This window comes from Heteronotia binoei, chromosome 4 (assembly GCF_032191835.1).
Source record: "Heteronotia binoei isolate CCM8104 ecotype False Entrance Well chromosome 4, APGP_CSIRO_Hbin_v1, whole genome shotgun sequence".
NCBI classification, from domain to species: domain Eukaryota; kingdom Metazoa; phylum Chordata; class Lepidosauria; order Squamata; family Gekkonidae; genus Heteronotia; species Heteronotia binoei.
In genome coordinates this window covers 8,969,479-8,997,195 of record NC_083226.1, presented here as the reverse complement: position 1 = coordinate 8,997,195, position 27,717 = coordinate 8,969,479, and the positions used below count along the sequence as shown (strand labels likewise).

General features: G+C 48.4%; 1 protein-coding gene across 1 annotated transcript in view; it reads left to right on the top strand.

Annotated features, from left to right (window-relative positions):
- LOC132569860 (alpha-2-macroglobulin-like protein 1) overlaps positions 1 to 27,717 on the top strand; it is a 131,717-nt gene that overhangs the window by 89,401 nt on the left and 14,599 nt on the right. Inside the window, exons 19-33 of the mRNA XM_060236292.1 lie at positions 2,603 to 2,699; positions 2,982 to 3,120; positions 5,067 to 5,292; positions 7,808 to 7,934; positions 10,263 to 10,384; positions 10,600 to 10,651; positions 12,094 to 12,177; positions 13,176 to 13,352; positions 14,891 to 14,972; positions 16,151 to 16,307; positions 16,604 to 16,678; positions 17,223 to 17,385; positions 19,029 to 19,189; positions 21,700 to 21,915; positions 24,839 to 24,960. Of these exons, the coding sequence (XP_060092275.1) occupies positions 2,603 to 2,699; positions 2,982 to 3,120; positions 5,067 to 5,292; positions 7,808 to 7,934; positions 10,263 to 10,384; positions 10,600 to 10,651; positions 12,094 to 12,177; positions 13,176 to 13,352; positions 14,891 to 14,972; positions 16,151 to 16,307; positions 16,604 to 16,678; positions 17,223 to 17,385; positions 19,029 to 19,189; positions 21,700 to 21,915; positions 24,839 to 24,960 (2,000 nt within the window). The remainder of the gene's footprint in view (positions 1 to 2,602; positions 2,700 to 2,981; positions 3,121 to 5,066; positions 5,293 to 7,807; positions 7,935 to 10,262; positions 10,385 to 10,599; positions 10,652 to 12,093; positions 12,178 to 13,175; positions 13,353 to 14,890; positions 14,973 to 16,150; positions 16,308 to 16,603; positions 16,679 to 17,222; positions 17,386 to 19,028; positions 19,190 to 21,699; positions 21,916 to 24,838; positions 24,961 to 27,717) is intronic.

The following is a 27,717-nucleotide window of genomic DNA, read 5'->3' as shown; positions in this document are numbered from 1 at the left end:
TTCTCACCACCCTGAACAATTTAGTGTAATCTGCAAACTTGGGCACTTCACTGCTTACTCTCAACTCCAAATCATTTATGAACAAGTTAAAGAGCATGGGACCCAGTACTGAGCCCTGCGGCACTCCGCTGCTTACCATCCTCCACTGTGAAGACTGCCCATTTATACTCACTCTCTGCTCCCTATTAATTAGCCAGTTTTTGATCCACAAGAGGACCTGTCCTTTTACTCGATGACTCTTGAGCTTACTAAGAAGCCTTTGATGAGGAACTTTATCAAAAGCTTTCTGGAAGTCAAGGTAAACAATATCTATCGGGTCTCCTTTGTCCACATGTTTGTTCACCCCCTCAAAGAAATGTAACAGGTTAGTGAGGCAAGATCTTCCCTTACAGAACCCATGCTGAGACTTCCTCAATAACTCGTGTTCATCAATGTGCCTACTCATTCTGTCCTTCATAATGGTTTCTACCAACTTTCCCAGTATTGAAGTCAGACTGACTGGCCTGTAGTTACCCAGATCTCCTCTGGAACCCTTTTTAAAGATGGGGGTGACATTTGCTACCTTCCAGTCCTCAGGAACGGAGGCAGATTTCAATGAAAGATTACATATTTTAGTCAGAAGATCCACAAGTTCAACTTTGAGTTCTTTCAGAACTTTTGGATGTATGCCATCCAGACCTGGTGACTTATTAGTTTTTTATTCGTCTATCAGTTGTAGGACCTCCTCTCTTGTCACCTTAATCTGACTCAGGTCTTTCAACACCCCTTCCAATATAAGTGGTTCTGGAGCAGGCAAACACTTCTCATCTTCCACAATGAAGATGGAGGCAAAAAATGCATTCAGCTTCTCAGCCATTTCCCTATCCTTCTTCAGTAATCCTTTGACCCCTTGGTCATCCAAGGGCCCCACTGCCTCCCTGGGTGGTTTGCGGCTTCTAATATATTTGAAGAAATTTTTATTGTTGGTCTTTATGTTTTTTGCAATATTCTTCTCATAGTCCCTTTTTGCCTGCCTGATCACAGTCTTGCATTTGATTTGCCACTGCCTGTGTTCCCTTTTATTAATTTCACTTGGACTAGCTTTCCACCACTTAAAGGAGTCCTTCTTACCTTTTACAGCTTCCATTACTTTGTTTGTTAACCATGCAGGCCTTCTCTTATACCTGTTTGTACCTTTCCTAACTTGTGGTATATATTTTATCTGAGCTTCTAGGATTGTAGTTTTAAATAGCCTCCAAGCTTCCCCAAGGGTTTTGACTGTCTTTACCTTTCCTTTCAGTTTCCTCTTCACATGCCTCCTCATCTCAGAGAATTTACCCCTTTTAAAGTTAAACATGGTTGTGCCGGTCTTTTGGAGCAACTCTCTATTTATAGAAATGGTGAAATCAATAACGTTATGGTCACTGCTCCCAAGTGGTGCGATCACTTACATCTCTCACCAAGTCTTGGGCATTACTTAGGACCAAATCCAGGATCGCCCCACCCCTGGTAGGTTCAGAGACCATCTGCTCCGTAGCAAAGTCATTGAGAGCATCTAGAAACTCAGTCTCTTTCTCTCGACCAGAACACATATTGACCCAATCAATCTACGGGTAGTTAAAATCACCTATGATGACACAGTTTTTATGTCTAGCCACCATCTTTAAGCCTTCCATCATACTATAGTCGTCCTCTATCTTTTGATTTGGTGGGCAATAACAAACTCCCATAGTTAAATTGCCTTTTGGGCCCTCTATTTCAACCCAAAGCATTTCAAGGGCAGCCCTTGGAGAGTGTATTGAAGTAGTCCAGTCTAGATGTAACTAAAACCATGGATCACTGTGGCTAGATCTGACTGACATAGAAACAGAGACAAGTGACACGCCAACCGAAGCTAGGCAAAAGCAATCCAGGCCACTGCAGCAGCCAGGTTTTCTAAGAGGACTGTTGTGTCAAGTAGCACTCTCAAACTGCAAACCTGGTTTGTCAAGGGGAGTGTAACCCTCCAAGACAGGAAAGATCTCAGGACCCTGGTCTGCCTTTCCACTAATCCAGAGTGCCTTTTGCCTGAGTGTGTTTGCCTTTGCCCTTTCCATTTTAACTGCATCGTCCTCTCTGCCCTGTTTCTATACTCTGTAGCGAGAACCCCAAGATTTAGCAGCCAGAATAATGCGACTATGCCCTTCTCTTTTACTAGACCAGTTGAATGGAAACTCAGAAGCTAAGGAGACATTACCCAGAATGCTCTTCCAGCACTGGAAATGGCCTCTGCAGAGTTCATCAATCACCCAGTTGTGTTTAGGTCTGCCATGATGCGGCATGGATGGAGGGATGTTGGGAGCGGAGTGCTTGGAGACTGCAACACAAGTTGCTTTGCACCATCTGTTGTGTGTGTCTCTGTGTGTAATGAGGCAGTTTATCTAGACCAGGGGTCCCCAAACTTTTTGAGCCAGTGGGCACCCTTGGAATTCAGACACAAATGTCCTTTTCCCTGGGAGTTGAACCTGGGACATTCTGCGTACGTAGCAGCGGCTCTGCCGTGGGCCCATCCAAGCTGAACTCTTCTTCGGTCGCTAATTCCTTTTCTGTCCCTTGTGATTTTTGCTGTCCTGGTTTCCCACAGCTCTTGAGGATGAAAGTTTTCACCAACACCAGAATTAAAAAGCCCGTTTCCTGTGAGCGCCAGCCGCATGAAAGGATGCTTTTCAGAAGTGACAAAGGTGAGAATTGGATGGAGAGAGCGATCTCTGCCTCTTTGGGCAACTGCCCTCCCCCAACTCTTCTTCTCAGGACTTTCTGATTCCCACTGAGACACCCAACCCTCCCGCTAACCTGCTGCCGGGCCAAGGAGACCTCTCTCCTGACCTTCTGTCCCTTGAGTCAACAGGAAGTTGGCATTGGCTGGGCATGAATTTGACTTTGCAGGGCCCTCCTGCAACTTGGCCACATTGGGGCCAATCTCTCTTCTTGTTGGCTGATGTGTCTTTTGCTCCTTCCTTCAGCCTTCACAGAGCCCCAACCTGTTGCCATGGCTGACCGAGGGTTGCAGTCTCTCGACTCCAAAGCGAAGAAGGGGAAAGAGAAGTCCAAACCCAGGACATATTTTCCTGAGACCTGGATCTGGGATCTGGTGCCAGTCAAGTGAGTCAGACCCAAATCATTTTGGACAGAGAATCTCAATTGTAAGGATGCTGTCATGTGCTTTAGCAGTCACTGGCTAGCATATCCCTGGTGTGCTCCTCTCTGCTCTGTAGGGGCTGAATTCTGTACCGTGTCTTTGCTACTGAATGATCCACTGTCTTTGCCTTCCTAGGTTTTTTTTTCCTTTTTGGAATGAAAGTTTCTGGCCTTTTCTCCTTACAAAGATTATAAGCTAGCCTTCTTGACAACGCAGATAGGGGTGAAACTGAAGGACAAAATTTTGGGTCCTTGAGTGCGCATGGAGCTGCACAAGTGATGTGATGTGTGAGGTGGCTGGGTCAAAGGAGGCCAAGAGGGAAGTTTCATCTGGGGCTGCTGGTCTCAGACACCCTTGTCTCACTCCATGAGTCCTGCTAAATCCAAGTTCAGGAACACCTAAGAGGCCAACCAGGTTTTCAGGGGATGAGCTGCCTGAGGAAAGGAGCTTTGGCTCTCAAAAACTTCTACCCTGAACATCTTTTTGGCCTCAAAGGTAAGAACATAAGAGAAGCCCTGTTGGATCAGGCCAGTGGCCCATCCAGTCCAACACTCTGTGTCAGAGAAGAACATAAGAGAAGACCTGTTGGATCAGGCCAGTGGCCCCTCCAGTCCAACACTCTGTGTCACATAAGAACATAAGAGAAGCCCTGTTGGATCAGGCCAATGGCCCATCCAGTCCAACACTCTGAGTCACATAAGAACATAAGAGAAGCCATGTTGGATCAGGCCAATGGCCCATCCAGTCCAACACTCTGTGTCACAGAAGAACATAAGAGAAGACCTGTTGGATCAGGCCAGTGGCCCATCCAGTCCAACACTCTGAGTCACATAAGAACATAAGAGAAGCCATGTTGGATCAGGCCATTGGCCCATCCAGTCCAACACTCTGTGTCACATAAGAACATAAGAGAAGCCCTGTTGGATCAGGCCAATGGCCCATCCAGTCCAACACTGTGTGTCACAGAAGAACATAAGAGAAGACCTGTTGGATCAGGCCAGTGGCCCATCCAGTCCAACACTATGAGTCACATAAGAACATAAGAGAAGCCATGTTGGATCAGGCCAGTGGCCCATCCAGTCCAACACTCTGTGTCACATAAGAACATAAGAGAAGCCCTGTTTGATCAGGCCAATGGCCCATCCAGTCCAACACTCTGTGTCACACAGTGGCCAATGTGTGTGTGTATACACACACACACACATATTTATATACTGTGGCTAATAGCCACTGATGGACCTCTGCTCCATATTTTTATCCAACCCCCTCTTAAAGCTGACTATGCTTGTAGCCGCCACCACCTCCTGTGGCAGTGAATTCCACATGTTAATCCCCCTTTGGGTGAAGAAGTACTTCCTTTTATCCGATTTAACCCGACTGCTCAGCAATTTCATTGAATGCCCACGAGTTCTTGTTTTGTGAGAAAGGGAGTAAAGGACTTCTTCCTCTACTTTCTCCATCCCATGCATAATCTTGTAAGCCTCTATCATGTCACCCCGCAGTCGACGCTTCTCCAAGCTAAAGAGCCCCAAGCGTTTCAACCTTCCTTCATAGGGAAAGTGTTCCAAACCTTTAATCATTCTAGACTCAGGCCTACCAGACTCAGGCCCTCTGAAGCGTAGTGAGACCTCAGCCCCAAGGGAGATAGATATTCTGTGGCAATGAGCATTTTTGGAACCAAAATCTGTATGGCAGTTTTTCCGCCCAGTCCCTTCAAGGGAGACTTATCAGCAGGTGAGGTTCTCAGACTTCCCAAAATTGCTTCTGTGATCTTTAGAGCTGGCCTTCCCTGTGCTGTATTTATATTGCCTGGAGCCCTGTTTGCTTTGTGGTGGAAGCCTCCAGACCGCCACCCGCAGGGCTCTGCTTCTGTGTTCTGTGAGGGATTTGCTCTTTTCTCATTCTTCAGCGAGGAGGGGAAGGCATCTCACTCGGTCACCGCTCCGGACACCATCACAGAGTGGATAGCCGATGCCTTCTGTGTGGCAGATGTCGGTTTCGGGATCGGCAAACCGGTTGCCATCCGGATCTTCCAGCCATTTTTTGTGGACGTGGCGCTGCCCTACTCTGTAGTCCGTGGGGAGACCTTTGAACTCAAAGCCACCGTCTTCAATTACCTGAAGGACTGCATCCAGGTGAGTCAGTCACCCTTGCTAGGTAAGAAGAAGAAGAAGAAGATATTGGATTTATATCCCGCCCTCCACTCCGAAGAGTCTCAGAGCGGCTCACAATCTCCTTTACCTTCCTCCCCACAACAAACACCCTGTGAGGTGGGTGGGGCTGGAGAGGGCTCTCACAGCTGCTGCCCTTTCAAGGACAACCTCTGCCAGAGCTATGGCTGACCCAAGGCCATTCCAGCAGGTGCAAGTGGAGGAGTGGGGAATCAAACCCGGTTCTCCCAGATAAGAGTCTGCACACTTAACCACTACACCAAACTGCATGTGAGGAAAGAAGAAGATAGAAGAAGATATTGGATTTATATCCCGCCCTCCACTCCGAAGAGTCTCAGAGCGGCTCACAATCTCCTTTCCCTTCCTCCCCCACAACAGACACCCTGTGAGGTAGATGAAGATATTGGATTTATATCCTGCCCTCCACTCCGAAGAGTCTCAGAGCGGCTCACAATCTCCTTTCCCTTCCTCCCCCACAACAGACACCCTGTGAGGTAGATGAAGATATTGGATTTATATCCCGCCCTCCACTCCGAGGAGTCTCAGAGCAGCTCACAATCTCCTTTACCTTCCTCCCCTACAACAGACACCCTGTGAGGTAGATGAAGATATTGGATTTATATCCCACCCTCCACTCCGAAGAGTCTCAGAGCAGCTCACAATCTCCTTTCCCTTCCTCCCCCACAACAGACACCCTGTGAGGTAGATGAAGATATTGGATTTATATCCCGCCCTCCACTCCGAAGAGTCTCAGAGCGGCTCCCAATCTCCTTTCCCTTCCTCCCCCACAACAGACACCCTGTGAGGTAGATGAAGATATTGGATTTATATCCCGTCCTCCACTCCGAAGAGTCTCAGAATGGCTCACAATCTCCTTTACTTTCCTCCCCCACAACGGACACCCTGTGAGGTGGGTGGGGCTGGAGAGGGCTCTCACAGCAGCTGCCCTTTCAAGGACAACTCCTACAAGAGCTCTGGCTGACCCAAGGCTATTCCAGCAGGTGCCAGTGGAGGAGTGAGGAATCAAACCCGGTTCTCCCAGATAAGAGTCCGCACACTTAACCACTACACCAAACTGGGCTCACGGTGAGCTGGAACCACCGTGAGTGTCCCTTTGGAATGCTTTTTGGGGCTGTAGCAAATCAGTCGGTCCCATGCTGGTCTCCATGAAGATCACGATCCATCTGTTCTGTGGCTGAGCTATTGCCCCCCTCTTGAGGAAAGCAACCCTGGCTAGTGCCTGAGACAGGCCGATCCTCCTCGGTTCCTTGGTTGTTGGGGTTGTTTTCCCCAGCCGGGAATAGGTTGAGGAAGGTGGAAAGGAGGCCAGGGAGCAAGCCAGGAAGAGAACCTGCCGCCTGTTGCTGCTGAGGAAGGCAAGTGCTGGAGGTAGGAGCAGCCCACCTCGGACTGTCGGGCTCCTTGTTCACCATAGGGTTGCCAATCCCCAGGTGGGGGCAGGGGATCCCTCGGTTTGGAGGCCCTCCCCCCGCTTCAGGGTCGTCAGAAAGCAGGGGGAGGGGAGGGAAATGTCTGCTGGGAACTCTATTATTCCCTAGGGAGATTTATTCCCATAGAAAATCATGGAGAATTGATCCGCGGATATCTGGGGCTCTGGGGGGGGCTGTTTTTTGGTGTAGAGGCACCAAATTTTCAGTATAGCATCTAGTGCCTCTCCCCAAAATACCCCCCAAGTTTCAAATAGATTGGACCAGGGGGTCCAATTCTATGAGCTCCAAAAGAAGGTGCCCCTATCCTTCATTATTTCCTATGGAAAGAAGGCATTGAAAAGATGTGCTGTCCTTTTAAATGTGATGGCCAGAACTCCCTTTGGAGTTCAATGATGCTTGTCACAGCCTTCATCTTGGCTCCACCCCCAAAGTCTCCTGGCTCCACCCCCAAAGTCTCCAGATATTTCTTAAATTGGACTTGGAAACCCTGGTTCACCAGGTGGCAGTGAGACAGTCGCCAGTTCCACTTCCACCTTTGGTTGGGCAATCTGTGCCAGCAAGCGGGACATCAACAAGAGAGCAGGAAGCACCCCCATGGCCCTGAATTGTCCCTCCCTCTTACACTTCAATGTGTGTCTCCAGGGAGGAAGGGGAGGAGCTCTGGGGGTGGACGGTGGGGCAAAGGAAGCTCCCCACAGGAGGCAGGAGGTACTTCCCTCCCCTTCCTCTCCAGAGACAAGTCAGACTGCAGCAAGCCACAGAGACATGTCAGAAGCACTGCTGAAGGCCCTTCAGAACCAAAGACTCTTCGAGGGCTGTGCCAACACCCTGTGAGCAGCACCATCTGGGCTGCCCTGAGAAGACACTCCTTCCTGTCCCAAACCCCATAAATGATGGGCTTTGTTAGATCTGCCCTCCAAGTCTTCATTTGGGGGACATCCTCTTTGTGCCATGGCTGCCATTCCCCGCTGGGTTTTCCATGCCCCATCCCTACTTCTTCCTCAGAATGGCCCCTTCTCTGTATCCAGGTGAGTGTCCATCTGGCAGAATTGCAGCAAGTCGAGGTGAAGCCCTGCCCGACCTGCTCCTTCGCCGCCTGCCTCTGCTCAGAGGAGGCTGAGACCTTCTCTTGGAACGTGACGGCGACTCAGCTGGGTGAGCCCAAAACCCCTGGGAGGGGTGGGGAGAAGACGACTGCAGGTTTATACCCCCGCCTTTCTCTCTGAATCAGAGTCTCAGAGCGGCTCACAATCTCCTGTATCTTCTCCCTCCGCAACAGACATCCTGTGAGGCGGGTGGGACTGAGAGAGCTCTCACAGCAGCTGCCCTTTCGAGGACAACTCCTGCGAGAGCTCTGGCTGACCCAAGGCCATTCCAGCAGGTGCAAGTGGAGGAGTGGGGAATCAAACCCGGTTCTCCCAGATAAGAGTCTGCCCTTTCAAGGACAACCTCTGCCAGAGCTACGGCTGACCCAAGGCCATTCCAGCAGGTGCAAGTGGAGGAGTGGGAAATCAAACCTGGTTCTCCCAGATAAGAGAGCTATGGCTGTCCCAAGGCCATTCCTGCAGTTGCAAGTGGAGGAGGGGGGAATCAAACCTGGTTCTTCCAGATAAGAGAGCTCTGGCTGACCCAAGGCCATTCCAGCAGCTGCAAGTGGAGGAGTGGGGAATCAAACCCGGCTCTCCCAGATAAGAGAGCTCTGGCTGACCCAAAGCCATTCCAGCAGGTGCAAGTGGAGGAGTGGGGAATCAAACCCGGTTCTCCCAGATAAGAGAGCTCTGGCTGACCCAAGGCCATTCCAGCAGCTGCAAGTGGAGGAGTGGGGAATCAAACCCGGTTCTCCCAGATAAGAGAGCTCTGGCTGACCCAAGGCCATTCCAGCAGCTGCAAGTGGAGGAGGGGGGAATCAAACCCGGTTCTCCCAGATAAGAGAGCTCTGGCTGACCCAAGGCCATTCCAGCAGCTGCAAGTGGAGGAGGGGGGAATCAAACCCGGTTCTCCCAGATAAGAGAGCTCTGGCTGACCCAAGGCCATTCCAGCAGCTGCAAGTGGAGGAGGGGGGAATCAAACCCGGTTCTCCCAGATAAGAGAGCTCTGGCTGACCCAAGGCCATTCCAGCAGTTGCAAGTGGAGGAGTGGGGAATCAAACCCGGTTCTCCCAGATAAGAGACCTATGGCTGACCCAAGGCCATTCCAGCAGCTGCAAGTGGAGGAGGGGGGAATCAAACCCGGTTCTCCCAGATAAGAGAGCTCTGGCTGACCCAAGGCCATTCCAGCAGCTGCAAGTGGAGGAGGGGGGAATCAAACCCGGTTCTCCCAGATAAGAGAGCTCTGGCTGACCCAAGGCCAGTCCAGCAGTTGCAAGCGGAGGAGTGGGGAATCAAACCTGGTTCTCCCAGATAAGAGAGCTCTGGCTGACCCAAGGCCATTCCAGCAACTGCAAGTGGAGGAGGGGGGAATCAAACCTGGTTCTCCCAGATAAGAGACCTATGGCTGACCCAAGGCCATTCCAGAAGGTGCAAGTGGAGGAGGGGGGAATCAAACCCGGTTCTTTCAGATAAGAGAGCTATGGCTGACCCAAGGCCATTCCAGCAGCTGCAAGTGGAGGAGTGGGGAATCAAACCCGGTTCTCCCAGATAAGAGAGCTCTGGCTGACCCAAGGCCAGTCCAGCAGTTGCAAGTGGAGGAGTGGGGAATCAAACCTGGTTCTCCCAGATAAGAGACCTATGGCTGACCCAAGGCCATTCCAGAAGGTGCAAGTGGAGGAGGGGGGAATCAAACCTGGTTCTCCCAGATAAGAGACCTATGGCTGACCCAAGGCCATTCCAGCAGCTGCAAGGGAAGGGGTGGGGAATCAAACCCGGTTCTCCCAGATAAGAGAGCTCTGGCTGACCCAAGGCCATTCCAGCAGCTGCGAGTGGAGGAGTGAGGAATCAGACCCGGTTCTCCCAGATAAGAGAGCTATGGCTGACCCAAGGCCATTCCAGCAAGTGCAAGTGGAGGAGTGGGGAATCAAACCCGGTTCTCCCAGATAAGAGAGCTATGGCTGACCCAAGGCCATTCCAGCAGGTGCAAGTGGAGGAGTGGGGAATCAAACCCGGTTCTCCCAGATAAGAGTCCACACACTTAACCACTACACAAAACTGGAGCCCTGTGATCTGCCCCTTGCTTCCCCAAACATCCATTCTGGGAGCAGGAGTGTTGTGAGGCAGGAGGTGAAGGTAGGTTGTTTCCTTCCCAGCCAAGTTGGGGAGGAAAACAGTGAAGAGGGGTGACAGGAAACATTCCTCCTCCAGAAAACACTCAGAACAATGGCCTGGGGTCACTGGCAGTAGTTGGTCTGCTGGCAGTAGTAGTGATGGAGGGAGTCCAAACCCATCCTGCCAAACGAGAGCAATTACACCATCTCCTGCATACCTGTGCCTGTGCACTTTGAGCTCTCAGCTGACTGACTGGTATTCAGTGAATTTCTTGTTCCTGCAGGACACGTCAACCTCTCAGTAACCACTGAGGCTGAGGAGACACAGGAGCTGTGTGGCAACAGAATCGCCATGACACCCCCCCGTGGCCGCTCCGACACCGTGATCAAGCCCCTACTGGTCAAGGTCAGTGTGGCCACCTTGGGAGTTTGGAACCAACACTGGCAGCTGTCAAGCCCCAGCATCTCTTCTCTTCTGCAAAAGTGCTTTTGCTGGGATTCTTTCCTCTCTGTGCCTGATCATTTGGCAGGGAGCTGCCATGTTTTGTGAGCTCTGGTCTGGGGGGGCCAAGTAAATGTGCCCCAAATTAAATGTGCCATGATTTCTTTTTCCTCTTGCAGCCAGAAGGCGACTTTAAGGAAGAGACCCACAATGCATTCCTCTGCTCTTCAGGTAGGACTAGGATAGCTCAAGAAAGCTTGGCTAGTGACTGCGTCATAGAGAACATAAAGTTTGCAGATGACACTAAATTGTTCAGGGTGGTGAGAACCAGAGAGGATTGTGAGGAACTCCAAAGGGATCTGTTGAGGCTGGGTGAGTGGGCGTCAACGTGCCAGATGAGGTTCAATGTGGCCAAGTGCAAAGTAATGCACATTGAGGCCAAGAATCCCAGCTACAAATACAAGTTGATGGGGTGTGAACTGGCAGAGACTGACCAAGAGAGAGATCTTGGGGTCGTGGTAGATAACTCACTGAAAATGTCAAGACAGTGTGCGATTGCAATAAAAAAGGCCAATGCCATGCTGGGAATTATTAGGAAGGGAATTGAAAACAAATCAGCCAGTATCATAATGCCCCTGTATAAATCGATGGTGCGGTCTCATTTGGAGTACTGTGTGCAGTTCTGGTTACCGTACCTTTAGCTTGGAGAAACGTTGACTGCGCGGTGACATGATAGAGGTTTACAAGATTATGCATGGGATGGAGAAAGTAGAGAAAGAAGTCCTTTTCTCCCTTTCTCACAATATGAGAACTCATGGGCATTCAATGAAATTGCTGAGCAGTCAGGTTAAAACGGATAAAAGGAAGTCCTTCTTCACCCAAAGGGTGATTAACATGTGGAATTCACTGCCACTGGTCCAATCATTTTGAAACTTGGGGAGAGGCACTACATACTATACTGAAAATTTGGTGCCTCTACCTCAAAAAACAGCTCCCTCAGAGCCCTTGAAACCTCCAGATCAATCCCCCATTATACCCTATGAGAATCGATCTCCACATAGGGAATAATGAAGTGCTCAGCAGACGTTTCCCTCCCCCTTCCCCCGTTTCTGGCGACTCTGAAGTGAGAGATTGGCCTCTCTACTCACAAGTTGCTGCCAACTTCTTCAAAGTAACACAGACACCCCATCCCAAGAGAAAGCCTTTCAATCAGAGACTGAAGCCTCCGGAGGTGGAAAGGCACATGGTGGCTGTGGGGGCGGGGCTTCCCCCGACGGCCAGCTGACTGGGGGCGGGAAGGAGCCTGGGAAAGAGGAAGAACCCCCACTGGGACCTGGGGATTGGCAAGCCTAACTTACTATTTTGTGGTTGTCCAGCCTGGGCCCAGCTGGAAAGGCTGCCTTGAACTGACCTCTGAGCTTCAGCAAAATACCAGTGAAGACTTTCTGTCAATATGGTGGCCTTTCATCACACAGGGTCACAGCAGGACACCTGGGTGAAACAATTGCTGAGGAGAAGATGGGAGGCAAGAGTAGACTTCATTCCTCACCCGAGGAAAGCACCTCAGGCCTGTGGATTCTGTCCACCACAGGCACTTTCATCAGGTGTAAGGGGCTCTCTGAGTCTTTGCTAACTTGTTCTGTGTGCTTGTGGTCCCTGTCTTTTTCTCTCAGGGGATGCTGTGGTGGAAGAAGTTTCTCTCAAGCTGCCTGAGAATGTTGTGGAGGACTCTGGCCGAGCCGTCTTCTCTGTCATTGGTGAGGAAATGGGCCCGTGCAAGCTGCAGCTTTCTCCTTTCTTGGCCATGGTTGAGCCATGGTTGAGCCTAGAAGGGCACATCACAGTGTCGATCATCTGGCTTTGCTGTGTTGCAGTTTGGCTCTCTTCCCCTCCAGAGCATCTATCCTTGGCTGTCCTCTCCTCAGCAGTTTGGTTTCCCCTGAGTCCCTCCTGCCAGCTCCAAGGAGGGAACATAGAGGGATCTCAGACCGGGGGGGTGCCCCTAAGTGCGTGTGGCTTCCTTATGATACAGTTGCCTCTTTTCCTCTCTCCCTTGGTTTTGGTTGAAGCTTGAGACATCAGCTTTTGTCTGGCAGCAACCTGATTTGCTTATGCCACTCTCTAAACTGCCATTTATGTTCATCGTCCTGACAGAAAAACAAGAGAAATCAGTTTTGTCATCTGGGTGTATCTCTTCTCTGAGAACAAACAGGCTCATCTGGCTCACAAAAACAAAGTTCATAAACTCCAATATTACCAGAAAAACATTGACAAACATTGACAAATGGTGCATTCCTTGACAATGTTATTCCAGTAGAAACTCCTAGATTTCAATTCAGCCACTCTTCCTAGGATTGTGAAGTGACTCAGTGTCCCAGTGATGCTGGGAAGCCCGTTGGGGATGGGGGGAGTGTCAGGAAGACAAGGGTGTCAGGAAAAGGGATCCCAAATATTCCTGGGAGTCTTTGGACTTGGGTCATCTGAAGCCCTGTTCTTTCCACCATAGCTTAAGAAGCATTCCAGCTCCCCCTCAGGCCCTGCTCTACCCTTGCTCATGTCTCCACATTTTGCAAAATTCTGGCCCTCTCCTGGTGTGGTGTTTGGAATTCACAGTATTTCAGCCGCTGTCCTACTGGATAACACCCCACAAGTCCTCAAACGTTGGGAGGGAAGAAATTGTTGTTTGGATTCTGTTCAGGGGTTGAGAAGAAGGACTTTCCAGTCTCCTCCGATGAAGCAGTGTTTCCTCCCTCAGGTGACATTCTGGGCCCCTCGCTGCAGCATTTGGACAAACTGCTTGAGATGCCCTTCGGCTGTGGGGAGCAGAACATGGTCAAGTTTGTTCCCAATATCTTCATACTCCAATACTTGGAGGCAACCAATCAGGCAACTCCTGAGATCAAAGCCAAGGCCATAGAATACATGAAGAAGGGTGAGATTGATTGATTTATGTTCCTATGTGTATGTGTACGTACGTATGCCTGCATTTTGTTTAGAAAATGGCTCCCATGCCCTCATGGTTTTGAAAAGCACCCAAGTTTTCTTGCTATACTTTCAGTCTGGGTTTAATAGGCAGCACTGTGCTGACAGAAGAACATGGCTTCCCAGGAGGGACATGGGCTGGGTGAGACGGAGACGTATTGGGTGAGGGAGAGGTTTGAAGTACTGGTCCCATTCCTGATTCTCCCTGTCCTCCCCTTGCCCTCCCCACCCCCCGTATGATTTTGCTAACGGTTTGCTAGGGCTGTTGTCATTCCTGGGGACTTTGTTCTTTCCCAAGCTGGGCATACACAGAAGTCTAGAGAGGATATTTCCACTTGCTGTGAGGGAGGGGAGAATTGGTTGACTCTTTCTGTTCTTCCCTTTGGAATTCTACCCCTTTTCTCCCACTGTTTACATGCAGAAGCTCCAGCTCTAACCTGGAGAACTGTGCTCAGATCTTCTTCGTGGTCTCTGTGCTTCACACCCATGGGATAGTGCGCCTGCGCCGATCCCCGAATCGGTACCTGAAAAGCCCGGGATTTTTCCGCGCTCGGCACCAATGGGCATGCGCAGGCGTCCCAGTACGCATGCTCACTGGCGCCAGCGCAGGGATCCCGCCAGTTCCTTTCTGACTGCCGCGCGGAGAGGTTTCCCTTCTCGTGTCCCCGGTCGGTGAGAGTTTTTGGGCCTTTGCCTTTCTCGTGTATATAGCCCGTTTGTTGTTTTCGTTAGTGTAGTTAGATAGTTAGTTAGTTAGTTAGTTATTTTTTTTTTAAAGTTCTTTCCGTGTTTGTTTGTCGGATTGCCCTTCGGGGCTTTCCCTCCGTCTGTTTTCACTCTCACCGACCGGAGACACGAGAAGGGAAACCTCTCCGCGCGGCGGTCAGAAAGGAACTGGCAGGATCCCCGCGCTGGCGCCGGTGAGCATGCGTACTGGGACGCCTGCGCATGCCCATTGGCACCGAGCGCGGAAAAATCCCGGGCTTTTCAGGTACCGATTAGGGGATCGGCACAGGCGCACTATCCCATGGGTGTGAATGCACAGATGACCACTCGAAGATTTACAGTTACAGGTAAGCAACCTGTCTTTCCACACTTCTTCACATGAAATCAGCTAGGTGACCTTGGATCAGTCACAGCTCTTGAAGAGCTCTCTCAGCCCAACAAATAAGTCTAGCTCCCCACCTAGTGGTACATAACGGTAAAAGAACTGGAACTAAAGGTTGCCAAACCATCTTCGAATCTCCTGGCTGTACTACACACAATGCCATACAAAATTATCTATTATTACCCAGAAGTGCAATATCGAAACTGAGGATTGTGAAAACAAATTGGGCAGTCTGAAAAGCAGATCCTGGTTTGAAATTAGCTGCCCTATCTTGACCTGGAGGCTTCTTGTGAATGTTTAAGTCACATCTGAGATTGAGCTCCTAAAATTAATATGGAGGTCAGAAGCACAAAGGTAGCTTTTCACCCTCTCTCCCACAGGGTACCAGCGGCAGCTGCTCTATCAGCACAGCAATGGCTCATACAGCGCCTTTGGTCAGCGTGATACCGAGGGCAACACCTGGTGAGTGAACGGGGCCGAAGCTGTGATCGTCAGATGAAAAATCACGTGGGCGTGTCCTTCATTGGAAGACGCCTCTCTGGACAAAAGGGTCTTTCACATCACCTGATCCTTAGAACTCGAAATGGCAGGAATTGAGCCTGGGACCTTCTGCAGGCCAGCAGATGTTCTGCTGCTGAACCTGTACTGAGGTGTCAGCTGGGTTAAGGCGAAGAGCATTAAAACTGTTTCCGGTCCCCTTCTTAGAAATTTCACTGCGTTTGGCTGATGTCAGTCAGTTTGGCAGCGGATTCGGAGGGGGCGGGATGCTTCCAGCATGGTGTCAAGTCGGCAGATTCAATAGCGTTGTTGATACAAAGAAGCTACTTTATTGATACTGATACTTCAGGCTAGGCCAGCATTGAAAAGACTAAAGAATATACTGTAGATACATTGCATATAAGGGATACTTCAAAGGGATTCCTAAGGGGGGAGGATTATGCAGGGAACATTCACACATTGATGTTACCAATTCGTTCTCAGGCTTGCATGGCCTTGATCGTAGTGGGCTCCTGACTCCCTTCCGAGAGCCAGGCCTGAGAAGGCACAGATAAGACTTTCACATCTTTCCATTTCAAAGCAAAGCAAAGGGAGGGGTAGGGAGAGTATGAGCTAGCAGCATTTGGTTTTACTGTGGTTCTACCCAGAATGCTCTTTGACTGAGCCAGAGTTACAGACAGACTTGACACATGGGAGGGACCCATTTTAGCTTCGCCATACCTGTGTCATCCGTTTTATTTAACAGCTGACCACCATCCCTGGTGCTTTCTTTTCATCCTGAATAAGATGCTGTCATTCTCTTCTAACAGCAGCTGGGGCATAGGTGTGATTTGTGTCAGGGAAAAGACAGGGCTGCTTTTCTAGCTGAAATTCAAGACAATGAGGGTCAAGCGACATGATACGCCTGACAGAGGCCAGGTCATGGGTAGCAGACCAGACTCAGACAGACAGACAGACATCGGGGGAGGTTTCAGAGGGCAGCCATGTTAGTCTGCAGTAGAGCAGCTAGATTCAAGTCGAGGAGCACCTGAGAGACAAACAAGTTTTGGAGGGCGGGAGCTCCCTTGGTCATATCTGAAATACAAAGAATTGGGACCAGAATGCTGAGTGGTTCCTTTTTTTTCTGCCACCCACTTCCACAGGCTGACAGCCTTTGTGGCTCGGGCTTTTGGCCAGGCAAAATCCTACATCTTCATTGATGAAAAGCACATTCAAGATACTGTTCACTGGTTGGAGGAACATCAGCAACCCGACGGCTGCTTTGAAAATGTAGGAAGGCTCTTCAACAACGCCCTGAAGGTACAGACACTGCACTGCAGCTGGAAATGTATGTGAGCTGGTGGATAATTCTCTGCTTCTGCAGTAGATGTCCATGTGCATTGAAACATATGCACAACTCAATGTTCACTCAACATCTGGCTTTGTGTTCACTCAACGTTTCCCACGTGACTTTATGTTGAAATAGTAGAACTTAATTCTAGCCTGGGCACAGGTCAGCAGTGTAATTTGCTGGGGGAGGGTGGAGGAAGGTGGGGTGGGGAAAACTTCCTCACAGGCTCTCATGGCTGGCTTGTCCCCTGTGCTTCTGTCCACAGGGCGGTGTGGAGGATGAGTTCTCGCTGACGGCTTATGTGACTGCTGCACTGCTGGAAGTCCACCTGGACCAGAATGTGAGTCTTCCATTTATTTATTTCTTTATCCATTGCTTTATCCTTACAGAGCTCAAGGCCGCTAACGAACGTAAATAAAACACTTAGAGCAAAATACATTTAAAAACATTAAAAACCATATTTTAAATTCACCATTCAGGACTGCTGTTTAGTGCTGTCAGGTTGCTTCCCGAAAGGGTATAATGAAGTAAAAATGTAAAAAAAAATAAATTATAGCACTTTGCTGTGGTTTCCCCCAAAGAATTCTAGGGAAACATAGTTTGAACATATATGAAGAACATATGAAGCTGCCTTCTACTGAATCAGACCCTGGGTCCATCAAAGTCAGTATTGTCTACTCAGACTGGCAGCAGCTCTCCAGGGTCTCAAGCTGAGGTTTTTCACACCTATTTGCCTGGACCCTTTTTTTGGAGATGCCAGAGATTGAACCTGGGACCTTCTACCACTGAGTTACTGTCCCTCCCCAATGAAGATGTTCTAGTAGAGTCCCCTGAACTGTAGTCCTGTCCTTAACTTCTCCTTCTCTCCTTCTCTCATGTTGCAGAGTACCACAGTAGAAGATGCTTTAGCCTGTTTGAAGAGGAACTTAAGCTTTGTGGAAGATGCCTACCCCAGAGCCTTGTTGGCGTATGTCTTCACTTTGGCAGGGGACATGGAGACACGGCAACAGCTCCTGAGAGACTTAGATGAACAGGCTGACAAAGAAGGTATGAGGGGTGATTTCATTCACTAGGTACTTTATTGGTTCCCAATCAAATTATGACAGGTTCTGAGTTCCAAAAGGTGCTGAGCACGTCTGAGTAGCTTGCTCATTGCCTCTGTTTCTGAAACAATACCTCAGCTCAAGTCATTGTTTGCCTGTGTGGTCCGGTATAAAGACATTGTTTGCCTGTATAAATGCACATTGGGGCCAAGAATCCCAGCTACAAATACAAGTTGATGGTGTGTGAACTGGCAGAGACTGACCAAGAGAGAGATCTTGGGGTCGTGGTAGATAACTCACTGAAAATGTCAAGACAGTGTGCGATTGCAATTAAGAAAGGCCAACGCCATGCAGGGAATTATGAGGAAGGGAATTGAAAACAAATCAGACAGTATCATAATGCCCCTGTATAAATTGATGGTGTGGCCTCATTTGGAGTACTGTGTGCAATTCTGGTTACCGTACCTCAAAAAGGATATTATAACATTGGAAAAAGTGCAAAAAAGGGCAGCTATAATGATTAAAGGTATGGAACACTTTCCCTATGAAGAAAGGTTAAAACGCTTAGGGCTCTTTAGCTTGGAGAAACGTTGACTGCGGGGTGACATGATAGAGGTTTACAAGATTATGCATGGGATGGAGAAAGTAGAGAAATAAGTACTTTTCTCCCTTTCTCACAATATAAGAACTCATGGGCATTCAATGAAATTGCTGAGCAGTCAGGTTAAAACGGATAAAAGGAAGTCCTTCTTCACCCAAAGGGTGATTAACGTGTGGAATTCACTGCCACAGGAGGTGGCGGCTACAAGCATAGCCAGTTTTAAGAGGGGCTTAGATAAAAATATGGAGCAGAGGTCCATCAGTGGCTATTAGCCACAGTATATATATGTGTGTGTGTATATACACACACATATATTGGCCACTGTGTGACACAGAATGTTGGACTGGATGGGCCATTGGCCTGATCCAACATGGCTTCTCTTATGTTCTTATGTCCAGTAAGACCCCTCCAGTAACACAGTCTGTGGCTATGCAAGCGTCTCCTTTATGTGGTGGTGGAAAGTGGCATCCAGTCACAGCTGACTTATAACGAGCCTGTTTGGCTTTCAAGGCAGGAGTTGCTTAGAGGTGGTTTGCCGTTGCCTGTCTCTGTGTAGTGACCCTGGGCGTCCTTGGCAGTCTCCCATCCAAATGTTGACCCTGCTTAACCTCTAAGATCTGATGGGACCAAGCTTGCCCAGGTCAGGGTCATCTTTACACAGCACTTCAAAATACTTTACAGTGACCATATTAGATCTGCCACAGGCAACTCTGTGACTACATCCTTCAGCTGGGCTTTGAGGCCCAGTACTCTGCCCAGTGGGCCTCAGATGCTCTGAGTGCAATGAATGGGCCCAGATGCCCTTCTGAGTAAAGCCACATTTCTTGACTGTTCGTATTTTCACTCTTAGAATAAGGCACTCGTATTCTCCAGAAAAGGAAGGTGTCAAAAAGCACCAATCAGAATTTGACTGATAAAGCAGAAAAACTCTAAAGCATTTGCCATGTCTGCTGTAACAACGGCTAAAGATGGCTACAGGAGCCAGAATGCGCCCCCAGGGATGCCTCATACTTGGTCCAGAATTAAGGTCACTCTTTTCTTTGTAGGAGGAGTTGTGTCCTGGTCAGACACCGAGACGTCTGCTTACGTCCTCCTGGCCCTCCTCTCTAAACCAGAGGCGTCTGCGGATGACATCAAAGAAGCCTCCCTGATTGCAGCCGCCCTCGTTAAGGATCAGAATTCATATGGGGGATTTTACTCCACGCAGGTAACATGCGGTCTGTTTCCCATAGGATGATGGGATACTTGAGAGTGCCTCAGATATACACTCTGTGGCAGGCTTTGTCTTGGCCGATGCAGTTAACTGCAAGAATGTATGCCTTGCCAAGAAAGATGATGGCACTGTTCAGAGAGACATAACCACGAAGACACGCCCTGAAAGAGATAAGGAAACACAAGGAGTAAGGCTTAACAAGGGATGAGTAGGAGTAAGTGCTGTGACACCTGCCTCAACTTTGTTTCATTCGGGAGCCAATCTAAAAGTTTCATGGAAAGGTGGCATTGCTGGAGAGCTTGAAGGGGGAAAAAATGAGGTCACATAGCAGTTTTGGAAAAGAACAGCCAGAGTAAGGCAGAGAAGGAAAATATAATGGGAAATAAAGACACTCAGATGAATGAGTTTGGAGAATCGTGTGCCAGAAGAAGACTAGAAAGGAGAACATTGAGGTCATGAAGACGGAATATAACCATTAGGGTTTGTAGAATCTTTCGTTCTCAGCTGCGGAGAACATCCTCAGTGGCGTTGAGGATGTTCTCCGCAGCTGAGAACGAAATGTCTGGAAGGAAAACTTTCTCCAGTAGAACACGGCACTTGAGCCCAAAAGATTCTACAAACCTGGAATATAACCGTTGATAAATAGTCAGAATATATAAAATAAGGAATGGCCTGTACCTTACAACTTAAAAATAGCTTTGAAATCCTGTGTCATTGCCAAGGGGGCCTCAGGAAGGACCAAGTCTTCCGTACACTTGACTTAAGTCTGCTTGTTCATACGGAGTCATCCTCAGCATGAGAAATTCCTTAGGGTTATTTATTATCATGCATCGTGATCGTTTTAATCTGCTAAAAACATTCCCACGACTCTACATACCAACTCACTCCCCACTTTCTCTATATTTAAAGATAGCTTGCCGTTCCATTTTGTCTGGTGCAGTCTGCTTAAGAGCATATGAAAGCTTCCATTCTGAATAAAACTGACACAAATCTGACATCAGGAACACTTGAGTCTTCCAGATATTCAGTGGATGACCTCAGAAGTAGCTGTTTAATTGCAAAGGAACTTCAATAATAAACTGGAAAGGGAAACTGCTGAATTACAAATTATTACAGTATTTGGAACAAGCTTGTCTGTAGGACTTAACAGGGATATTGGGTTTTTTTTTAATCTCATTACATATGCTAAACCCATTCTCACCAAATACACTTTTTTGTGTTGGTGTACTGGAATAATGTTTGTAATACTGTGCTACATATTGGAATGGGATTAGGTGGACAGAAACACCTCTAAGAGAAAGATGTTGTTAGCTTGAGAGGAGACCAATGCAGCATGACAACAGACTCTACAGTTATTACTCTTCACGATGAAGAAATCGAATTACATCGACTCTCCCCATCAGTCTACAATTCTGACATGTTTATTGTCTTTGTTGTCCCCCCCCACCCCACAATTGAACCCAGGCAGGTGATAACCAGGTACCAAATTCACTATCCCTTTAATCTGTTAAAAACATTTTCACTGTTTTGCATGCAAATTTATTGTCCACTGCCTATATGTTGGGCTGTTTATTCCGTTCCATTTCACTGTCCAATGAAATGTGCTTTACACACAAAAGTTCACCCCGAATAAAACTTTATTGGTCTTAAAGTTGCCACTGGACTCTGACTTAATTCTACACAATGATAGATGTATCCTCTGTGAAACCGTCTAATGCCCTTTTAAAGCCATCCTGCGGCAGCAAATTTGACATTTCTTCTATTTATTATTTATATTTATATTTATTTATATTTTGATTTATATCCCGCCCTTCCCACCGAAGTGGCTCAGGGCGGCTCACAACACATAAAAATTTAACATAGGGTTTAGCTTTTAAAACATCAGTTAGCATCATTTAAAAACAATAAGTTAACAAAACATAAACATAAACATAAAACCAGCGGTCTATCAGAATGCCCCTACCACCATCCGAAGTTCCCAGTGTCGGTTAGTTGTAAGCCAGCCGGAAGAGGGCCGTCTTGCAGGCCCTGCGGAACTGCCCTAGGTCCCGCAGGGCCCTCACCTCCTCCGGCAGCTGGTTCCACCAGTAAGGTGCCGTTACTGAGAAGGCCCGATCCCTGGTAGATTTCAGATTTCTCAATGAAAAAAAAATCTAAATCCACTTCTTGCTGATCGGAGTCCAGAATGCTGTCTGTTATACACCGCGCTACCTCCCGGTCGTGCCATGGCAAAACACCTCTGAATATTGGAATACAGAATACAGGGAAACAGCAGTTTCTGAAGAACTGAGCATTCTTATACTCAGAATTAAATTTCGTTGGTCCGGACTCAGGCATTGTTCTTCAGCAGTTTTGTTCGCTATGCGTGTAGACTGAACCCTGATTCTTACTGCATTCTGTTTCCACGTATGGTAGATAACTGGATGCCTAGCTCATGGCTTCCAAGTGGAGTCACTCTTCCCTAAATTCCCACCCACCCAAAGTAACTGTTTTCTGCCTTGCAGGACACCGTGGTTGCCTTGCAGGCTTTATCCCGGTACGCAGCCTTAACCTATCGTGAGATCGAAGGCGTCCAGGTGCTGGTGAAGTCCACCGCAGGGCTCCACCATGAATTCCATGTGGATAAGGGGAACCGGCTGGTCCTGCAGCAGGTGCCTCTCCCTGAGGTGCCCGGGCAATATAAAGTGGAAGTCTCGGGGAGTGGCTGTGCATACGTGCAGGTGAGGTGTGGGGAAGCTAAGGTGCAAATGGGCGTGCGCCATGATCTGCTGGGAGGGGAGGTGAAGAGCGGCACTCAGTGGTAAAGGAGGGAACTGCAGCAAGCTGCTCCGCAGAGGCAAGCAATGGCAAACCACCTCCGAACTTCTCTTGCCTGGAAAACCTTATGGGGTGGCCAAAAGTCAGCAGGTGACTGGATGGCACTTCCCATCGCCAGACGCACACTGTTTGTGTGTTTGTTTAAAGGCAGAAAACTTTTATTTTAAAAGGGGAGGGACGGTGGCTCAGTGGTAGAGCATCTGCTTGGGAAGCAGAAGGTCCCAGGTTCAATCCCTGGCATCTCCAAAAAAGGGTCCAGGCAAATAGGTGTGAAAAACCTCAGCTTGAGACCCTGGAGAGCCACTGCCAGTCTGAGAAGACAATACTGACTTTGATGGGCCAAAGGTCTGATTCAGTATAAGGCAGCTACATATGTTCATATGTTCAATCATGTGGTGGCACTTTAGCCACTTTGAAAATCACAAAGAGCTAGAAATTGGGCATCATTTTTGCTGGTGCTGTGAGACCGATAGGCCTTCTGTTTCCCCACAAGTGGTCCCCGTGCAGTAAGATCTGTAGTTTTGTGGGGAGGATGACATATCATATCCTCTAACCTCTAATAGACTGTTCAGCTGCTTTTAGGCCGAAAAATCTCTTTGTTTAATTACCTCCAACAATGATATCCCTGTGAGATTTGATGATCTGGCATGCCATTCAATTGTAGCAACAAGATTTGCCTGTGCTTAATAGGAAATTATGCAGGCAAGCCCGCACATAAGTAGGTTCTTACTCTGTGAGCATAACCGTAGTACAAACAAGTGGAGGGTAGCAGGCAGAGGCAAGGAAAGGCCAGCTGTCAAATTGTATTTGGCTGGATACACAGAGTGGGATCATTTGCCCATTATCCCTGTGGGGCTTAGGCTTCCCAAATCCCCCGCTTTGCCTGGTGACTCCCGATTTGAAGCCTTCTTCTCCCGCTAGCCAAAACTCTGGAAAGCGGGGGGGAATGGCGGCCCTTCCCACCCAGCCCCGATCTCAGCAACTTTTCCTTGCCCTGCCCTTCCCACCCAGCCCCGATCGCAGCAGCCTTTCTTCAGTTTTCCCAGGCTGCTTCCGGTCCCAATCAGCTGGCTGGCGGGAGGGGGGGGGGAGAGAGGGAGCCCCTCCTGCAAAGGACCATGTGCCTTTGCACCTCCAGAGGCTTGACTTGAAAGGCTTCCATTAAGGATGGTGTGTCTGTGTGTGTTTCTGTGAAGAAGCTGGCAGCAAATGGTGAGTTGAGAGGCTGATCCGCTGCTTCAGACTGGCCAGAAAGAGGGGGGGGGGAGAGGGAAACGTCTTCATTATTTCCTATGTGATCGATTCTCATAGGGTATAATGGGGAATTGTTCTGGAGGTTTCGGGGGCTCTGGGGGAGCTGTTTTTTGAGGTAGAGGCACCAAATTTTCAATATAGTATCTAGTGCCTCTTCCCAAAGTACCCCCCAAGTTTCAAAACGATTGGACCAGGGGGTCCAATTCTATGAGCCCCAAAAGAAGGTGCCCCTATCCTTCATTATTTCCTATGGAAGGAAGACATTTAAAAAGGTGCTGTCCCTTTAAATGTGATGGCCAGAACTCTCTTGGAGTTCAATTATGCTTTTCACACCCTTGTTCCTGGCTCCGCCCCAATGTCTCCTGGCTCCACCCCCAAAGTCCCCAGATATTTCTTGAATTGGACTTGGCAACCCTAGTGGGGCTGTCATTATGATAAGCAATAGAAAGTGCCCTGATCCTGCCCACAGTGATGACCCTGGGAGTATATCAGCCTCGACTGCCCATCTCCCATGCCGCAGGCTCACAGGGCAGCCACTTTGGCCCCAACATTCCTCTCCCCTCCCCGAAACCAAACTGATGATGTGGCAATTCTTTGTCCCACAGCATTCCTCAGGGGGCATTTTGGGCTCCAGGCAGCCTGTGGAGAAACGCCATCTTAGTTGGGAGGGAACTTGAAACTGCTAAGCAGGCTTTGGGGCCTAGCCCTCCTTGCATTCCCCCCTCCCTTCCAGAGCCAAACCAACAACTCTAGGGGGAAAGCCTCCTAGAGCGGCAGGAAGTTCTTTTGTTCTTGGTATGTGAGTTAGGCAGGAAGAGAAGCAGTCTGCAGCTGGCCTTCGAAAGAAGAGGTTGTGAGTTTGTGGGCTCCTGACTGGGTGAGGCCTACTCAGGATGAGAAGGACCCCAGGCAGTCAGACCACGTAAGTCAACCACAAGGCAGGGCACGTTTAGACCAGGGACAGTAGGATGCGTTTACAACCACCTTTTCGTTGTCATGCTGCTTGCTGTGCGGGTGCTGTGCTGTGTTAACCTTTTACATGCAACTGTTTTTGTTTTGTTCTTCTTTTCTTTTCTTTTCTTCTTTTCTTTTAATTAAATATTTTTACTGTTTTGAATGCTGGCAGTCAAATTCTGTACCACATAGATCCCCAACCATTTTAGACCACGCTGCTTTATGAAGGGGGCCCCGGGGAAGGGGGAAGGCATGCAGTTGGATAAGGTGCCAATCCTTCAGGGGTTCCCCAAAGAAGTGCTGAGGTCTCTGTGATACCCAAGTACAGGGTGGCAGAGGACCTTGAGGCCTGGCCTCAGAGCTGGAGAGGGGGGTTGGGAGTCCTGTTCCTCTCAATCTGAACCCCTAGACTTAGCAGGTGGTGGCAGCGAGCCCAAGTGGCCGGAGGAGAAATAGCTCCCTCCAGGAGTTGGGGACTCAGCAGGGAGTTGACGGGACTGGGTCTGAAGGCAGAATCGGGCCGGTTCCGTCACACAGCCCTTAAGGCCTTCCATATTCAATCTCATCACTCAGCAGTCAGCAGGAGCTCAGAATATGAAATATTTCTCTTCCATATAGAGCACCCTTCGCTATAACCAACCACCTGAAAAATGTGACGCTTTTACTTTGAGTGTGGAGACTTCGCCAAAGGAATGCAACCGGGCTTCCAGAAAATATTTCGACATTCACCTGCAAGTGAGGTACTGTACTGGGGGGAGGGGGGTCCCGACAGCTCAGACACCAAGCTGCGGGGGGGGGGCAGGGAGAAGCAGTTTGGGGAGCATGAATATTTGTTTGACAGTTATCTAAAGGAGCCTTCTGTTCAGCAGGAAATGTCAGACTTGGAACTTCAAAGTAAAACGGACCATAGTTTGTAGCAGCTGAATCCATTTATTTGAGAACTAGTTGAAATTGATACATTGCAGAGCAATACATGCCATTTTAACCTCTAACATCAAAAGCTAAACAATAAAACCATTCTCACACTTTTGGGAGGCAATAACCGGTTCCCAGGCCCCTTATCTCTTTCTCAAGGAAGGAACCCTGCTGGTTACCTTGAGGCTCACTATCTTCAAAAGCTTTGTTACATTTGTTATTGCTACGCTATGAATTCCCATGGGAGCGGGTGGCTGTTACCAAAGTGTTTGAAATGCAAGTTTCCATTCAAAGGGTTAGTGAGAACATTCAAAATGGAGTCAGTCAGGGCAAGGGGACATGAGCAGTTTAAGGCACATTAAACAGGTAAGTTACAATGTCTGACAGGAACTCTTCAGTGGCCCTGGGCTCAGAAACAAATGAATAGAGATAGAACCAAACACTCCAGTGCCTCTTAAGGCTTTTCACCTGAGGGAAATAAATGACAGCATCATCCTTTGCCAAGGAACAAAGTTAGAGTCCAGCAGCACCTTTAAGATCAACAAAGTCTTAGGAGACCCCAGAGGGTTTTCAGGGCGAGAGATGAGTGGAGGTGGTTTGCCATTGCCTGCCTCGGCCCTCTCGACTGGGTATTTGAAGAACAGTCTCCCATCCAAGTACTAACCAGGCCTGACCCTGCATAGCTGCTGAGATCTGACAGGATCAGGTTCACCTGGTATAGCAAATAAGTAAAAGTATTACTAGAGAATCTCGGCTCCATTTTATTTTTTAATTAAAGCATGATTATTTACACTTCTTACATTGTGGTTGTTGTTCAGTCGCACAGCCGGATCCGACTCTTTGCGATCCCACGGACAAAGTCACGCCAGGCCCTCCTGTCTTCCACCATCCTCTGAAGTCTGCTCAAATTCGTGTTTGTTACATCAGTAACACTGTCCAGCCATCTCCTCTTTTGCCATCTCCTTCTTCTTTTGCCTTCTGTCTTTCCTAGCATCAGGATCTTCTCCAGGGAGTGCTCCCTTCTCATTGGGTGGCCAAAGTATTTGAGCTTCAGCTTCAGCATCTGACTTTCCAGGGAACAATCTGGGTTGATTTCCCTTAGGACTGACTGATTTGATCTTCTTGCAGTCCAAGGGACTCTCAAGAGTCTTCTCTTCTTGCAGTCCAAGGGACTCTCAGGAGTCTTCTCCAGCACCACATCTCAAAAGCATCTATTCTTCTGTGCTCGGCCTTCCTTATGGTCCAGCTCTCACAGCCATACATTACTGCTGGGAATACCATCGCTTTAACTATACGGACTTTTGTTGGCAGGTTGATGTCTCTACTTTTTATTATACTGCCCAGGTTCGCCATAGCTGTCCTCCCAAGGAGCAAACGTCTTTTGATTTCATGGCTACAGTCACCATCTGCAGTGATCTTGGATCCCAGAAATGTGAAGTCTGTCACTACTTCCATGTCTTCCCCTTCTATTTGCCAAGGTGTGATGGGGCCAGATGCCATGATTTTAGTTTTTTTGATGTTGAGTTTCAAGCCTACTTTTGTGCTCTCCTCTTTCACCCTCAACAAGAGGTTCTTTAGGTCCTCCTCATTTTCTGCCATTAGAGTAGTGTTATCTGTATATCTGAGGTTGTTGATGCTTTTCCCGGCAATCTTAATTCCAGTTTGTGCTTCTTCCAGGCCAGCATTCCGCATGATGTACTCTGCATATAAATTAAACAAGCAGGGTGACAATATGCATCCTTGTCGAAGTCCTTTTCCTATTCTAAACCAATCAGTTGTTCCATATCCTGTTCTGACAGTTGCTTCTTGACCCTTATACAGGTTTCTCAGGAGACATGTGAGGTGGTCTGGTACTCCCATCTCTTTAAGGACTTGCCACAGTTTGTTGTGATCCACACAATCAAAGGCTTTAGCATAGTCAATGAAGCAGAAATAGATGTTTTTCTGATACTCCCGTGCTTTCTCCATAAGCCATCGAACGTTGGCAATTTGATCTCTAGTTCCTCTACCTCTCTGAAACCCAGCTTGAACTTCTGGTAGTTCCCGATCTACATACTGCTGAAGCCTAGCTTGTAGGATCTTTAACATGACCTTGTTGGCATGTGAAATGAGTGCAATGGTGCGATAGTTTGAACATTCCTTGGCATTACCCTTGTTTGGGATTGGAATATAAACCGATCTTTTCCAATCCTGTGGCCACTGTTGTGTTTTCCAAATTTGTTGACGTAATGTGTGCATCACTTTAACAGCATCATCTTTTAGGACTTTGAATAGCTCAACTGAGATACCATCATCTCCGCTCGCTTTGTTGTTAGTAATGCTTTCTAAGACCCATTTAATTTCACACTCCAGGATGTCTGGCTCAAGGTTAGAGATTTCAATGTCACGGTTGTCCGGGACATTGAGATCCTTCTTGTATAATTCTTCTGTGTATTCTTGCCACTTCTTCCTGATCTCTTCTGCTTGTTAGGTCCCTACCATTTTTGTCCTTTATCATGGCCATCTTTGCACAAAACGTTCCCTTGATTTCTCCAATTTTCTCGAATAGATCTCTTGTCCTTCCCATTCTATTATTTTCCTCT